At 40.0% G+C, this 18,036-nt stretch overlaps 1 protein-coding gene across 1 annotated transcript; it reads right to left on the bottom strand.

The window, feature by feature from the left end:
* Positions 1 to 14,644: 14,644 nt before the first annotated feature.
* Positions 14,645 to 16,132, bottom strand: LOC125384410. Its single transcript, XM_048403465.1, has 4 exons — positions 16,039 to 16,132; positions 15,478 to 15,892; positions 15,129 to 15,300; positions 14,645 to 15,010 (listed from the first exon to the last, which is right to left on the bottom strand). The coding sequence occupies exons 1-4, from the start codon at positions 16,130 to 16,132 to the stop codon at positions 14,645 to 14,647; spliced, it is 1,047 nt and encodes a 348-aa protein (XP_048259422.1).
* Between the last annotated feature and the right edge of the window lie 1,904 nt (positions 16,133 to 18,036).

The following is an 18,036-nucleotide window of genomic DNA, read 5'->3' as shown; positions in this document are numbered from 1 at the left end:
GTGAATATATCATCTTCCAAAAAGCAGGGAGTATACGACAGATCGATGCCAGCCATCTTTAATGTTCCGTTGTCACTTTATTCACTGGTATGGATTGATGAATACTGAGAGTGAATGATGTCTGTTGTGGACTTACTTACTTACTTACTTACTTTGGAGATTTAACGTGCGCTTTCCGACTGATGCGTATTTCGCACACGGGCCCGGCCAGGCCATTTAATGTGTTTCCGAAAGGGGCGAAGGTGGTCTGTGCAACCCAAGAGGGGGGTTTTAGGGGTTGCTTATATAGAATTTGGGAATTTTGAGATTTGGAATAGATGCCGATGGGATTGGGGAGGAGAACTAAGGGAGCTGGGTATGGTGGATGTTTGTTTGTTTATGTGATTTTGATTTGGTGAGTTATTGTGTTTTTAGATGCGTTTTATTAGTTCCGTTTTGATTAAGAATACGCCTAAGGCCTTGAAGTTTTCTAGTTTATTTTGTGGGTTTAGTATTGCTTCTAGAGTTAGAGCCTTGTTTAGATTGAGGGTGGTTTGTAATGCGGTTCGATGTGTTAGGTAGTGTGTGCAGTGGATGAGTGCGTGTTCTGGGGTTTCTGGTTGTTTGCATTGTGGGCAGTTACCTGTAGTGTGTTTTTTAATTTTTTTTAGGTGGTTATTTAGGTTGGTGTGTCCTGTTTGGAGTTTAGTGATTACTCTGTCGATTTTTTTGGATGGATGGAGAATTTTTGGTTTGGTTAGTGGTTTGCTGAGCACTTTTTTGATTTGGCTATTTGAGTTTAGATATAGGTTATGCCATTTTTTGGTGATTTTTTGCTTGTTTACACTTTTAATTTCTGATTTTGAGATGGGTAAGTTTAAGCTTATTTCTGGGATTTTGAGGGATAGATTAGCTGCTTTATCGGCGTTTTCATTACCGTATATTCCTACGTGGGCGGGTATCCACAAGAAGGTTATTTGTTTGCCTGCCTTAGTTAGGTCGTTGGAGCTTTTAAGTATTTGATTTATTAATTTAGGTCGGTTTTTGGTATTTTTGTTTTGGAGGGCTTGCAGTCCACTTAGGGAGTCGGTAAGTATTAGGATTTTTTTGTGGTTTTTGGATTCTTGATTATGGAGGGCTGAGGCCATGCCCATTAGTTCTGCCGTGAATATTGATTGGTTGTTTGGGAGTCGGAAGGATTGTGTGGTTTTAGTTGGTTGTGTGGTATGGACTCCGAAACCTGTGTGTTTGGAGGTCGGATCTGAGGATCCGTCCGTGTAAATGTGACACCAATTTGGCCAATTTTCGTGTATGTATGCTAGTGTGGTAGTTTTAGCTATGTTTGGGTCGGTTTGTTTATTTATTTGGCTAGCTAGTGTTGTGTCTATTTTGGGTATTTTAAGTTTAGGGGTGAAGATATTTGATTGTTTGCAGTTTTGTTTAAGATTTTTAATTTGGTGTTCATTTAGGTAGTTTGTTATTTTTTGGGATATTGGGGTAAGTAAGGGGTGTTTACGAGCTAGAGCTTGGTTTTTGGGGCTGATGTTTTGGTTTATTAAGTTTTGGATGAGAGGGTTTGATTGGGACGCGGCCCAGAAATTTAAGCTTAGCTGTTCCCTGCGTAGACTTAGTGGCATTTCTCCTGTTAAGGCCTGAAGTGAGGTGTAGGAGGTGCCATGTTGGGTGCGTGTAATTAGTTTGAGAGCCTGATATTGTATTGAGTCAAGTTTTTTAGATAGAGAGTTGTTTAGGGTGTTGTATATGGCGCAGCCGTAGTCTAGTTTTGATCTAATTAGTGATATGTAGAGAGAGAGGAGGGTATCTTTGGATGCTCCCCAGTTAGAGCCAGTTAGGCATCTTAGGGTGTTTAGGTCTTTACTGCATTTAGTTGTTAGGTTTTGGATGTGAGCATCCCAGGTGAGATGTTCATCGAAAATAAGTCCTAAGAATTTGGTTTGTTTTTGAAATTTGATTGTTTGATTGTTTAGCTGGAGGATTGGGGAGGCGGGTTTCATGTTTTTATGTTTGAATACTATTCCTGTTGTTTTTTCTGAGTTAAGGGAGAAGCCCCATTTGTCAGCCCATTGTTGTATTTTATTAAGAGATTTTTGGAGTACATTTTGGACCATGTTCATGCTTTTAGTGCGGATCCAGATGGCTCCATCATCCGCGAATTTTGATGTGTTTACTTTAGGGGATAGGCCCTCGAATAGATCGTTTATCATTATATTGAAGAGGGTGGGGCTGAGGATACTGCCCTGTGGAGTACCATTTTCTAGGGGACATTGGTCCGATAGAGTTTGGTCTATACCCACGGTTATTTTACGATTGTTTAGGAAGTCCTGGATGTAGTTTATTATCTGACCTTTGAGTCCTATTGTTTTAAGTTTTTGTATTAGCCCATCGTGCCATACCATGTCGAAAGCTTTAGAGAAGTCTAAGAAGATGCCTGTGGTATATTGTTTATTTAGCTGTCCTGTCTTAATATCTTGTTCTAGTCGGGTGAGGTTATCTAGGGTTGAGCGGCCAGGAGTGAAACCGCTTTGATCTGGGTTTATGATGTTATTTTGGGTTAAGTAATGTTGTAATCTATTTTTAGCCATTGATTCCATTACTTTACATAAGTTTGAAGTTAGGGATATTGGTCTATATGAGTTAGCTTGATTAGCTGGTTTATTAGGTTTAGGGATTGGTATGACTAGGGCCTGTTTCCAGGGAGTAGGAACCTGTCCGTTTAGGTAGATGAGATTGTATAGTTTGAGTAGTGCCTGGAGTAGTTTTAGGGGGAGTTTTTTAATTATTTGGTAAGAAGTTAGGTCTAATCCTGGGGCTGTGCCCTTTTTCCTGTTTTGGATTACGTAGAGGAGCTCCTCCATTGTGTAGGGTTGATTTATTTCTAGATTGTTATTGTTTGGTTCTTTTGTGGGTTTGTTTTCTGTTTTAAGTTTATCTTGGAATTTTTTACTGAAGTTGGTGTTACTGCTAACGGCCGAAAAGTGGTTGGCGAGATTATTTGCTTTTTGGGCGGGGTTGGTTGAGTTGTCAATGTTAGGTTTTTTTTATGTCATTTTAAGCCTCTGATGGCGTGGATTTTGCGCCAGACCGTTCTGGCATCTGTACGGTTATTTATACCTTCGCAGAATTTTTTCCAGTCTCTACTTTTGGCTATTTGGACTAGTTTTTGAACCTGGTGGTTTAGTTCGTGGGCTATGTTTAAATATTTGTAGTCGCGTTTTGCTTTATTGAAGGCTGATTTACGTTTTCGTCTAGTCTGTTCTATTTCCTCATTCCACCATGGTACCGTCGGTTTGCCTGTCTTAGATGTTTTGAAGGGGATGGAGGTTTTGGCTGCGTTTATTATATAGTCTGTTAGGTTTTTACAATAGGTTTCTGGATCATTATTTTCTATTTCGTTTAAGTTAGCTTCGTTGCAGATATCTTGGAATTGGTCCCAGTTAGCTTTATTGTAATGGAATTTTGGTTCTTGGTTTTCTGTTTGGATTGGTACGTTTGTATTTCCTATGGTTATGTTTATGGGGAAGTGGTCACTACCTAGCGGGACGTCGTGCACTTCCCATTGAGTACTTTGGGCTAGATCTGCGGTGCATATGGTTAGGTCGATAGCCGACATTTTTTGGTTTATCTTATCGTACCTCGTGGGTTGGTTGCTATTAAGGAGTACTAGGTCGTTTGTTTCTATCCATTCGGAGATTAATTTGCCATGATTATCTATTTTATCATCTATGCTCCATGTAGGATGGTGAGCGTTAAAGTCTCCTAGGAATATAGTAGATTTATCGCTTATTTGGAGTAGTTTGTTTAGATCCTCAGATTGGACTTTTTGTTCCGCCCAGTGGTAAATATTTATAATGTTTATGTTTCGGTTATTTAATGTGGAAAACAACCGCGTCCATATATACCATGTCAGGTGAGAAGAAATCACCTATCAACACATCTTTACATGCATCACCTAGAATAGCCATTACAGAATACGAAGGTTAATTAATCCTATCCTTACTGATTGATAAACGGACCCGACGCTCCGTTTTTGTGAAAGAGTCCGCTTCTTGTCAAAACATACTCACTTCGAGTGCTTACCTTTGAACTCTAATCACACAACTCAAGCTCTGTGTATTTGAGTTTGGTTCACACTTAGCTCTAATCCAACCACATCTTTTATTTGATACATTGATTGGAAGTCGAATATGAAGGAATATCGATGTATACTGGATACTAGTTTAGTCTGTACAGGGGACAGTGGAGACACAACTAATAATTAGATAGAAACCCCCAAAGAAATACAATAATAAACTTGTGTTATAGCTTCTTCGAAGAATCTGAACTTATTCAGCGAGAGATTCATATACGATAGCAGAAGGATAGGGATGGTGCAGATTGGACTGATACCAGCCCTCCATCAGCTGAACGGCTCGCTTGGACAATGGTGGTCTTCGCTTGACTCCAGGGACGAGGGTGTTCATCTGAATCTCCATACTTTTCTTCTCTTTCTCTTCTAGAAGACTGAGACTTTTCTCGACTCGATCAATCACCTAAAGGCAGAAAGAACAAAAAGCTAATGTTAGATAGTCGATATGTCACGTATGAATGATATCATAAGTTGTTTCTTTACACCTTCGTTTTGTCCTCTAACATTGACAGGAAACATACCTGATGTATTTGGGTATCAAAATGATGACTCAGCCAGTCTCGGTAATGGCATGTCAGGCTGGTATCAGCCATCACCTCCATCCTCCTCATCTCGATACTGGACGCATGGAAACGAAACAACGTAGAAAGCTCTCGCACCTGGTCTGCATAGAACCTCTCTAGATGGTGGAATCTAAAAGAAGATGAAAACAAATATTACACACATTATCTTTACAGAGTCGTACGCTCATTTCATTTAGTCATCATCTATACAACACACACGTTCGTCGTCTCTTTTCAAATACCGTATAACACTGACACAATGAAGAATAAACACACTTTAAGAATAGATATTTGAATTGCACTCTACCTTTTCAATAGTTCACACTCTCTGGTTGTCAGTGGTAACTGGTTTCCTGGCAACATGGACTGAAAGAGCATACTTGGAAAGTTGGTCTGCTTGCACTCGGAAACCAAGACACCTCGGAGGTCCTTGTCCAACAATGGGTTGACTGCAACAGTGGACTCTGTGGGTGCTGGACTGAAGCAAAGGGTTTCGGTTGGGTCAAGGCTGGGTAACGGTGATGGTGAAGGAATACATGTCTTGCGTAGTTCTGTTTCTCCATTGCAAGCTGCACGAAGAGAAGTCAAGGGAGGAGGAGATGCTTGTGTTATATCCAAATCTGCGGACATAGATGTATTATCAGGCTCATCATCACAGTGTTCTTCAATGGTCTTGAAGAGGGCGTTGAGGGAATCCTGGAATTCAGACTCGGATACGCCAGCTGTGATGTCACAGTCTTGTGTTGTATCTGAAACATAAAGAAATGATAGTTCATTATTTCAACAACATATGGAGATTACGGTAATGATTCCTCTTTGAAATTAAAATATCACACACTTAATAGAATAATTAATAGAAATACCATACCTAGGATTTGAATTTCACTACGATCACATGTCTCGAAGGTGAATATATCATCTTCCAAAAAGCAGGGAGTATACGACAGATCGATGCCAGCCATCTTTAATGTTCCGTTGTCACTTTATTCACTGGTATGGATTGATGAATACTGAGAGTGAATGATGTCTGTTGTGGACTTACTTACTTACTTACTTTGGAGATTTAACGTGCGCTTTCCGACTGATGCGTATTTCGCACACGGGCCCGGCCAGGCCATTTAATGTGTTTCCGAAAGGGGCGAAGGTGGTCTGTGCAACCCAAGAGGGGGGTTTTAGGGGTTGCTTATATAGAATTTGGGAATTTTGAGATTTGGAATAGATGCCGATGGGATTGGGGAGGAGAACTAAGGGAGCTGGGTATGGTGGATGTTTGTTTGTTTATGTGATTTTGATTTGGTGAGTTATTGTGTTTTTAGATGCGTTTTATTAGTTCCGTTTTGATTAAGAATACGCCTAAGGCCTTGAAGTTTTCTAGTTTATTTTGTGGGTTTAGTATTGCTTCTAGAGTTAGAGCCTTGTTTAGATTGTGGAAAACAACCGCGTCCATATATACCATGTCAGGTGAGAAGAAATCACCTATCAACACATCTTTACATGCATCACCTAGAATAGCCATTACAGAATACGAAAGTTAATTAATCCTTTCCTTACTGATTGATAAACGGACCCGACGCTCCGTTTTTGTGAAAGAGTCCGCTTCTTGTCAAAACATACTCACTTCGAGTGCTTACCTTTGAACTCTAATCACACAACTCAAGCTCTGTGTATTTGAGTTTGGTTCACACTTAGCTCTCATCCAACCACATCTTTTATTATAACAACATGACTGACACCCGCAACGCCACACTCGCAGACATGCCAGCTCCTACCTCACCCACGCCTGCGGAAGCGCACAACACTTCCGGGAGGTCACTCGAAAACATCGTCCCGACCGAGTATGGCGAAAAAAAGACACACACCACCCCCACCAAACCAGCTAACTCGCCACCTCAAAACACCAAAAAACGCAAACTCGACACATCCACTCCACCTCCATCGCCCACACCCTCCCCGGCCGCCTTCCTCACGACCTTCGCCCTCTACTTCTTCTCAGCAGGCTCAGGCACCACTCTCTCACTAGAACTTTCGGCAGATAAAATAGGACTTTGGTTTAAAAGAGAAAAAATAAATTACAACAATATTAAAAAAGCCAACAAAGGATACCAGATAATCTTCCCTAACCGAGAATCTTACAACGCAGCAAATAAAATAACTCAAATATTCCACGTCACAGTAATCAAACAAACACCTATATACAATATACACGAGGCGTAATTAGGGTTAACCCAAGGGAAACAACTGAGGACTTACAATTATACTCTCTAGAAGCTAACATAAACCAAGACCAAAACCCTCAACCCCTAATCACCAGCACGCGTAGAATAACCTCAACTAGAAACGGAAAAACGGTCCCAACCTCCATTGTCATAATCAACTTCAAAAAGACCGCTAAATTCCCTGAAGCCCCCAAACACATATCCTTCGGAGCCTACACCAACTTAGAAGTCAAACCCTATATAAAGCAGGTTAAGCAATGTACAAAGTGCCTCAAATACAACCACACTGCCTCCCAATGCACATACCGTAAAACTAAATGTAAAAAATGCGCACAAACAGACTGCCCAGGCACATGCACACCCTGGTGCATCCACTGCAAATCCACCCAACACACTTCACTCTCAAACCAATGCCCATACAGACACACACTCACCCAGCAGGCCAACAAACACATAAACATAGACACGGCTAAAATCCAAACACGAAAATTTGCTACACCTGCATCTAAACCACTCCTCCCTACACCACACCCAAACACCATCCCACAAACAAACACCACACCCATAACCGACAGCTCTGTCTGGGGCCCCTACCGAGAAACCGCACCCACCTCACACATACAAGCAGCCACTCAACCAACCACGAACCCTCCCACATCTCACATAGCCAAAACATCAACCCCCGCATGCAAAACAAACCTCAAAATGACCACCACAACACGACCCTCATCCAAGCACCCTACAGCCCATATGGTAACAACGCTCTCCCACAAGCAAGCACAACAACAATTCACAAACACTATGAAATCATCAGCTACACCCATCCCACAAACACCTTCACAATCCTCCACGTCACATGCCTCCCCCATGGAAACTCAATCAGCTAAACCTAATCTAACCTATGACGAAGATTTCTCCACTACTGAGGAAACAATAGACACTACTCCAACTAAAACAAACCAAACTCCCCAACCAGCCAACACCCAAAACCTAAACAACCTCACCTTACTCCTAGCATACATGCATAGTCAAAACTCACCAAAAGCTAGCATGAAATCCTTCTACAAAGTAGCTTTCAATCTAAAATTAACCGATCTTCCCTTCTTCCTCTTTAACCTCCATCTAAAAGAACTCACCGAATAAAATAAAAAATAAAAAATAAATCACCAATCACCCGAACCCAATATTCGAAGGACTAAATATTTTTCAGTGGAACGCCAACGGACTCACCTCCCACGGCCATGAACTAAAAACTAAATTTAAACTAAATAAAGGCCCTCACATTGCTTGTATACAGGAAACCAAATTCTCAAAAAAATCCAAATTCACACTACCTAACTACAACTCAGTTAGAACTGACAGAGCTAAACCGAAAACAAGAAGAGCCGCAGGAGGACTAATCATATTTATCAGGGAAGATATAAATTACGAAGAAATAAAAATAGACACGCCAAACCTAGAAGCCAACGGCATTAAAATCACATTAAATAACCGAAACATAAACATCATAAATATTTACCACTGGGCGGAACAAAAAGTCCAACCTGAGGATCTAAACAAACTACTCCAAATAAGCGATAAATCTACTATATTCCTAGGAGACTTTAACGCTCACCATCCTACATGGAGCATAGATGATAAAATAGATAATCATGGCAAATTAATCTCCGAATGGATAGAAACAAACGACCTAGTACTCCTTAATAGCAACCAACCCACGAGGTACGATAAGATAAACCAAAAAATGTCGGCTATCGACCTAACCATATGCACCGCAGATCTAGCCCAAAGTACTCAATGGGAAGTGCACGACGTCCCGCTAGGTAGTGACCACTTCCCCATAAACATAACCATAGGAAATACAAACGTACCAATCCAAACAGAAAACCAAGAACCAAAATTCCATTACAATAAAGCTAACTGGGACCAATTCCAAGATATCTGCAACGAAGCTAACTTAAACGAAATAGAAAATAATGATCCAGAAACCTATTGTAAAAACCTAACAGACTATATAATAAACGCAGCCAAAACCTCCATCCCCTTCAAAACATCTAAGACAGGCAAACCGACGGTACCATGGTGGAATGAGGAAATAGAACAGACTAGACGAAAACGTAAATCAGCCTTCAATAAAGCAAAACGCGACTACAAATATTTAAACATAGCCCACGAACTAAACCACCAGGTTCAAAAACTAGTCCAAATAGCCAAAAGTAGAGACTGGAAAAAATTCTGCGAAGGTATAAATAACCGTACAGATGCCAGAACGGTCTGGCGCAAAATCCACGCCATCAGAGGCTTAAAACGACATAAAAAAACCCCTAACATTGACAACTCAACCAACCCCGCCCAAAAAGCAAATAATCTCGCCAACCACTTTTCGGCCGTTAGCAGTAACACCAACTTCAGTAAAAAATTCCAAGATAAACTTAAAACAGAAAACAAACCCACAAAAGAACCAAACAATAACAATCTAGAAATAAATCAACCCTACACAATGGAGGAGCTCCTCTACGTAATCCAAAACAGGAAAAAGGGCACAGCCCCAGGATTAGACCTAACTTCTTACCAAATAATTAAAAAACTCCCCCTAAAACTACTCCAGGCACTACTCAAACTATACAATCTCATCTACCTAAACGGACAGGTTCCTACTCCCTGGAAACAGGCCCTAGTCATACCAATCCCTAAACCTAATAAACCAGCTAATCAAGCTAACTCATATAGACCAATATCCCTAACTTCAAACTTATGTAAAGTAATGGAATCAATGGCTAAAAATAGATTACAACATTACTTAACCCAAAATAACATCATAAACCCAGATCAAAGCGGTTTCACTCCTGGCCGCTCAACCCTAGATAACCTCACCCGACTAGAACAAGATATTAAGACAGGACAGCTAAATAAACAATATACCACAGGCATCTTCTTAGACTTCTCTAAAGCTTTCGACATGGTATGGCACGATGGGCTAATACAAAAACTTAAAAAAATAGGACTCAAAGGTCAGATAATAAACTACATCCAGGACTTCCTAAACAATCGTAAAATAACCGTGGGTATAGACCAAACTCTATCGGACCAATGTCCCCTAGAAAATGGTACTCCACAGGGCAGTATTCTCAGCCCCAATCTCTTCAATATAATGATAAACGATCTATTCGAGGGCCTATCCCCTAAAGTAAACACATCAAAATTCGCGGATGATGGAGCCATCTGGATCCGCACTAAAAGCATGAACATGGTCCAAAATTTACTCCAAAAATCTCTTAATAAAATACAACAGTGGGCTGACAAATGGGGCTTCTCCCTTAACTCAGAAAAAACAACAGGAATAGTATTCAAACATAAAAACATGAAACCCGCCTCCCCAATCCTGCAGCTAAACAATCAAACAATCAAATTTCAAAAACAAACCAAATTCTTAGGACTTATTTTCGATGAACATCTCACCTGGGATGCTCACATCCAAAACCTAACAACTAAATGCAGTAAAGACCTAAACACCCTAAGATGCCTAACTGGCTCTAACTGGGGAGCATCCAAAGATACCCTCCTCTCTCTCTACATATCACTAATTAGATCAAAACTAGACTACGGCTGCGCCATATACAACACCCTAAACAACTCTCTATCTAAAAAACTTGACTCAATACAATATCAGACTCTCAAACTAATTACACGCACCCAACATGGCACCTCCTACACCTCACTTCAGGCCTTAACAGGAGAAATGCCACTAAGTCTACGCAGGGAACAGCTAAGCTTAAATTTCTGGGCCGCGTCCAAATCAAACCCTCTCATCCAAAACTTAATAAACCAAAACATCAGCCCCAAAAACCAAGCTCTAGCTCGTAAACACCCCTTACTTACCCCAATATCCCAAAGAATAACAAACTACCTAAATGAACACCAAATTAAAAATCTTAAACAAAACTGCAAACAATCAAATATCTTCACCCCTAAACTTAAAATACCCAAAATAGACACAACACTAGCTAGCCAAATAAATAAACAAACCGACCCAAACATAGCTAAAACTACCACACTAGCATACATACATGAAAATTGGCCAAATTGGTGTCACATTTACACGGACGGATCCTCAGATCCGACCTCCAAACACACAGGTTTCGGAGTCCATACCACACAACCAACTAAAACCACACAATCCTTCCGACTCCCAAACAACCAATCAATATTCACGGCAGAACTAATGGGCATGGCCTCAGCCCTCCATAATCAAGAATCCAAAAACCACAAAAAAATCCTAATACTTACCGACTCCCTAAGTGGACTGCAAGCCCTCCAAAACAAAAATACCAAAAACCGACCTAAATTAATAAATCAAATACTTAAAAGCTCCAACGACCTAACTAAGGCAGGCAAACAAATAACCTTCTTGTGGATACCCGCCCACGTAGGAATATACGGTAATGAAAACGCCGATAAAGCAGCTAAACTATCCCTCAAAATCCCAGAAATAAGCTTAAACTTACCCATCTCAAAATCAGAAATTAAAAGTGTAAACAAGCAAAAAATCACCAAAAAATGGCATAACCTATATCTAAACTCAAATAGCCAAATCAAAAAAGTGCTCAGCAAACCACTAACCAAACCAAAAATTCTCCATCCATCCAAAAAAATCGACAGAGTAATCACTAAACTCCAAACAGGACACACCAACCTAAATAACCACCTAAAAAAAATTAAAAAACACACTACAGGTAACTGCCCACACTGCAAACAACCAGAAACCCCAGAACACGCACTCATCCACTGCACACACTACCTAACACATCGAACCGCATTACAAACCACCCTCAATCTAAACAAGGCTCTAACTCTAGAAGCAATACTAAACCCACAAAATAAACTAGAAAACTTCAAGGCCTTAGGCGTATTCTTAATCAAAACGGATCTTATAAAACGCATCTAAAAACACAATAACTCACCAAATCAAAATCACATAAACAAACAAACATCCACCATACCCAGCTCCCTTAGTTCTCCTCCCCAATCCCATCGGCATCTATTCCAAATCTCAAAATTCCCAAATTCTATATAAGCAACCCCTAAAACCCCCCTCTTGGGTTGCACAGACCACCTTCGCCCCTTTCGGAAACACATTAAATGGCCTGGCCGGGCCCGTGTGCGAAATACGCATCAGTCGGAAAGCGCACGTTAAATCTCCAAAGTAAGTAAGTAAGTAACATCTTTTATTTGATACATTGATTGGAAGTCGAATATGAAGGAATATCGATGTATACTGGATACTAGTTTAGTCTGTACAGGGGACAGTGAGGACACAACTAATATTTAGATAGAAACCCCCAAAGAAATACAATAATAAACTTGTGTTATAGCGTCTTCGAAGAATCCGAACTTATTTGATGTCGTGTGCGTATGCTGATATGACAAAGTGAAAGCAGTCTGTAAACTCATAGTTGTTCTTAAATTGCACTTGGTTTTCATGTGGTCGTTAATGTGTGTGTTCTAGTACATGTATAGATAAGGACATGAAACTTTATAATTGCGTTCAAGTACATGTATAGATAAGGACATGAAACTTTATAATTGCACGCCTGTATTTCATATTATGCACACCAAGGAGAAGCGTGCAGGGTGAAAAACGAACATGATGTCATTGTGTTCCCATGATGGACTGAAGTGCCATACATGAATCGTATCATGCATGTTACATAACCATTTCAAATGTGTATTACGATTTTCTGACATGATATCTGGGTAATACATGAACCCTTGGTTCGCGGGAAGCATGGAGGCCAAAAAAGTTCAAATAATGTTCCTTTCACGATAGGTCTTCGAACGTCAGGTGTATATGATTATTTATCTTCAATGCATAGACGTTGTTGCGTGGTTAAATCAAGAACAAGTCATGTGTGATGTGATACTGGTTTATTATTTGAGCAAACATAACAAATAAGCACTCTGTCACGTATTACATGCAATTAACACTTTCACACAAGAAGCACATGTTACAATTAACAACACATAATACACCATTCACTCAAACAGATATAGCACTATTATAGCATCATACACAGCACATGGGTAGATATACGAAGATATAGGTTAAATAACATATTTAGTAACCACACTCAAGAGCCCTGAGGATATGATACTCCTGAATCCCATGACGATTACGGAATTTCCTCTTGGCGATTTCGGATCTTGTCCTGGTGTTGCTGTTTCTGTTGCTCAGCAAACCACTAACCAAACCAAAAATTCTCCATCCATCCAAAAAAATCGACAGAGTAATCACTAAACTCCAAACAGGACACACCAACCTAAATAACCACCTAAAAAAAATTAAAAAACACACTACAGGTAACTGCCCACACTGCAAACAACCAGAAACCCCAGAACACGCACTCATCCACTGCACACACTACCTAACACATCGAACCGCATTACAAACCACCCTCAATCTAAACAAGGCTCTAACTCTAGAAGCAATACTAAACCCACAAAATAAACTAGAAAACTTCAAGGCCTTAGGCGTATTCTTAATCAAAACGGATCTTATAAAACGCATCTAAAAACACAATAACTCACCAAATCAAAATCACATAAACAAACAAACATCCACCATACCCAGCTCCCTTAGTTCTCCTCCCCAATCCCATCGGCATCTATTCCAAATCTCAAAATTCCCAAATTCTATATAAGCAACCCCTAAAACCCCCCTCTTGGGTTGCACAGACCACCTTCGCCCCTTTCGGAAACACATTAAATGGCCTGGCCGGGCCCGTGTGCGAAATACGCATCAGTCGGAAAGCGCACGTTAAATCTCCAAAGTAAGTAAGTAAGTAACATCTTTTATTTGATACATTGATTGGAAGTCGAATATGAAGGAATATCGATGTATACTGGATACTAGTTTAGTCTGTACAGGGGACAGTGAGGACACAACTAATATTTAGATAGAAACCCCCAAAGAAATACAATAATAAACTTGTGTTATAGCGTCTTCGAAGAATCCGAACTTATTTGATGTCGTGTGCGTATGCTGATATGACAAAGTGAAAGCAGTCTGTAAACTCATAGTTGTTCTTAAATTGCACTTGGTTTTCATGTGGTCGTTAATGTGTGTGTTCTAGTACATGTATAGATAAGGACATGAAACTTTATAATTGCGTTCAAGTACATGTATAGATAAGGACATGAAACTTTATAATTGCACGCCTGTATTTCATATTATGCACACCAAGGAGAAGCGTGCAGGGTGAAAAACGAACATGATGTCATTGTGTTCCCATGATGGACTGAAGTGCCATACATGAATCGTATCATGCATGTTACATAACCATTTCAAATGTGTATTACGATTTTCTGACATGATATCTGGGTAATACATGAACCCTTGGTTCGCGGGAAGCATGGAGGCCAAAAAAGTTCAAATAATGTTCCTTTCACGATAGGTCTTCGAACGTCAGGTGTATATGATTATTTATCTTCAATGCATAGACGTTGTTGCGTGGTTAAATCAAGAACAAGTCATGTGTGATGTGATACTGGTTTATTATTTGAGCAAACATAACAAATAAGCACTCTGTCACGTATTACATGCAATTAACACTTTCACACAAGAAGCACATGTTACAATTAACAACACATAATACACCATTCACTCAAACAGATATAGCACTATAATAGCATCATACACAGCACATGGGTAGATATACGAAGATATAGGTTAAATAACATATTTAGTAACCACACTCAAGAGCCCTGAGGATATGATACTCCTGAATCCCATGACGATTACGGAATTTCCTCTTGGCGATTTCGGATCTTGTCCTGGTGTTGCTGTTTCTGTTGCGTTTGTTGCCGAACCACTTCTTGACTTGCTCCACGGTGACGTTACCAGCAACAGCGAGAGATTTATATACGATAGCAGAAGGATAGGGATGGTGCAGATTGGACTGATACCAGCCCTCCATCAGCTGAACGGCTCGCTTGGACAATGGTGGTCTTCGCTTGACTCCAGGGACGAGGGTGTTCATCTGAATCTCCATACTTTTCTTCTCTTTCTCTTCTAGAAGACTGAGACTTTTCTCGACTCGATCAATCACCTAAAGGCAGAAAGAACAAAAAGCTAATGTTAGATAGTCGATATGTCACGTATGAATGATATCATAAGTTGTTTCTTTACACCTTCGTTTTGTCCTCTAACATTGACAGGAAACATACCTGATGTATTTGGGTATCAAAATGATGACTCAGCCAGTCTCGGTAATGGCATGTCAGGCTGGTATCAGCCATCACCTCCATCCTCCTCATCTCGATACTGGACGCATGGAAACGAAACAACGTAGAAAGCTCTCGCACCTGGTCTGCATAGAACCTCTCTAGATGGTGGAATCTAAAAGAAGATGAAAACAAATATTACACACATTATCTTTACAGAGTCGTACGCTCATTTCATTTAGTCATCATCTATACAACACACACGTTCGTCGTCTCTTTTCAAATACCGTATAACACTGACACAATGAAGAATAAACACACTTTAAGAATAGATATTTGAATTGCACTCTACCTTTTCAATAGTTCACACTCTCTGGTTGTCAGTGGTAACTGGTTTCCTGGCAACATGGACTGAAAGAGCATACTTGGAAAGTTGGTCTGCTTGCACTCGGAAACCAAGACACCTCGGAGGTCCTTGTCCAACAATGGGTTGACTGCAACAGTGGACTCTGTGGGTGCTGGACTGAAGCAAAGGGTTTCGGTTGGGTCAAGGCTGGGTAACGGTGATGGTGAAGGAATACATGTCTTGCGTAGTTCTGTTTCTCCATTGCAAGCTGCACGAAGAGAAGTCAAGGGAGGAGGAGATGCTTGTGTTATATCCAAATCTGCGGACATAGATGTATTATCAGGCTCATCATCACAGTGTTCTTCAATGGTCTTGAAGAGGGCGTTGAGGGAATCCTGGAATTCAGACTCGGATACGCCAGCTGTGATGTCACAGTCTTGTGTTGTATCTGAAACATAAAGAAATGATAGTTCATTATTTCAACAACATATGGAGATTACGGTAATGATTCCTCTTTGAAATTAAAATATCACACACTTAATAGAATAATTAATAGAAATACCATACCTAGGATTTGAATTTCACTACGATCACATGTCTCGAAGGTGAATATATCATCTTCCAAAAAGCAGGGAGTATACGACAGATCGATGCCAGCCATCTTTAATGTTCCGTTGTCACTTTATTCACTGGTATGGATTGATGAATACTGAGAGTGAATGATGTCTGTTGTGGAAAACAACCGCGTCCATATATACCATGTCAGGTGAGAAGAAATCACCTATCAACACATCTTTACATGCATCACCTAGAATAGCCATTACAGAATACGAAAGTTAATTAATCCTTTCCTTACTGATTGATAAACGGACCCGACGCTCCGTTTTTGTGAAAGAGTCCGCTTCTTGTCAAAACATACTCACTTCGAGTGCTTACCTTTGAACTCTAATCACACAACTCAAGCTCTGTGTATTTGAGTTTGGTTCACACTTAGCTCTCATCCAACCACATCTTTTATTTGATACATTGATTGGAAGTCGAATATGAAGGAATATCGATGTATACTGGATACTAGTTTAGTCTGTACAGGGGACAGTGAGGACACAACTAATATTTAGATAGAAACCCCCAAAGAAATACAATAATAAACTTGTGTTATAGCGTCTTCGAAGAATCTGAACTTATTCGATGTCGTGTGCGTATGCTGATATGACAAAGTGAAAGCAGTCTGTAAACTCATAGTTGTTCTTAAATTGCACTTGGTTTTCATTGTATCATGTGGTCGTTAATGTGTGTGTTCTAGTACATGTATAGATAAGGACATGAAACTTTATAATTGCGTTCAAGTACATGTATAGATAAGGACATGAAACTTTATAATTGCACGCCTGTATTTCATATTATGCACACCAAGGAGAAGCGTGCAGGGTGAAAAACGAACATGATGTCATTGTGTTCCCATGATGGACTGAAGTGCCATACATGAATCGTATCATGCATGTTACATAACCATTTCAAATGTGTATTACGATTTTCTGACATGATATCTGGGTAATACATGAATCCTTGGTTCGCGGGAAGCATGGAGGCCAAAAAAGTTCAAATAATGTTCCTTTCACGATAGGTCTTCGAACGTCAGGTGTATATGATTATTTATCTTCAATGCATAGACGTTGTTGCGTGGTTATATCAAGAACAAGTCATGTGTGATGTGATACTGGTTTATTATTTGAGCAAACATAACAAATAAGCACTCTGTCACGTATTACATGCAATTAACACTTTCACACAAGAAGCACATGTTACAATTAACAACACATAATACACCATTCACTCAAACAGATATAGCACTATTATAGCATCATACACAGCACATGGGTAGATATACGAAGATATAGGTTAAATAACATATTTAGTAACCACACTCAAGAGCCCTGAGGATATGATACTCCTGAATCCCATGACGATTACGGACTTTCCTCTTGGCGATTTCGGATCTTGTCCTGGTGTTGCTGTTTCTGTTGCTCAGCAAACCACTAACCAAACCAAAAATTCTCCATCCATCCAAAAAAATCGACAGAGTAATCACTAAACTCCAAACAGGACACACCAACCTAAATAACCACCTAAAAAAAATTAAAAAACACACTACAGGTAACTGCCCACACTGCAAACAACCAGAAACCCCAGAACACGCACTCATCCACTGCACACACTACCTAACACATCGAACCGCATTACAAACCACCCTCAATCTAAACAAGGCTCTAACTCTAGAAGCAATACTAAACCCACAAAATAAACTAGAAAACTTCAAGGCCTTAGGCGTATTCTTAATCAAAACGGATCTTATAAAACGCATCTAAAAACACAATAACTCACCAAATCAAAATCACATAAACAAACAAACATCCACCATACCCAGCTCCCTTAGTTCTCCTCCCCAATCCCATCGGCATCTATTCCAAATCTCAAAATTCCCAAATTCTATATAAGCAACCCCTAAAACCCCCCTCTTGGGTTGCACAGACCACCTTCGCCCCTTTCGGAAACACATTAAATGGC

The sequence above is a fragment of the Haliotis rufescens genome, unplaced genomic scaffold (assembly GCF_023055435.1).
Source record: "Haliotis rufescens isolate VD_foot unplaced genomic scaffold, xgHalRufe1.0.p SCAF_3, whole genome shotgun sequence".
NCBI classification, from domain to species: domain Eukaryota; kingdom Metazoa; phylum Mollusca; class Gastropoda; order Lepetellida; family Haliotidae; genus Haliotis; species Haliotis rufescens.
The sequence above is the reverse complement of the archived record's forward strand: the minus strand, read 5'-3'. Positions and strand labels throughout refer to the sequence as shown.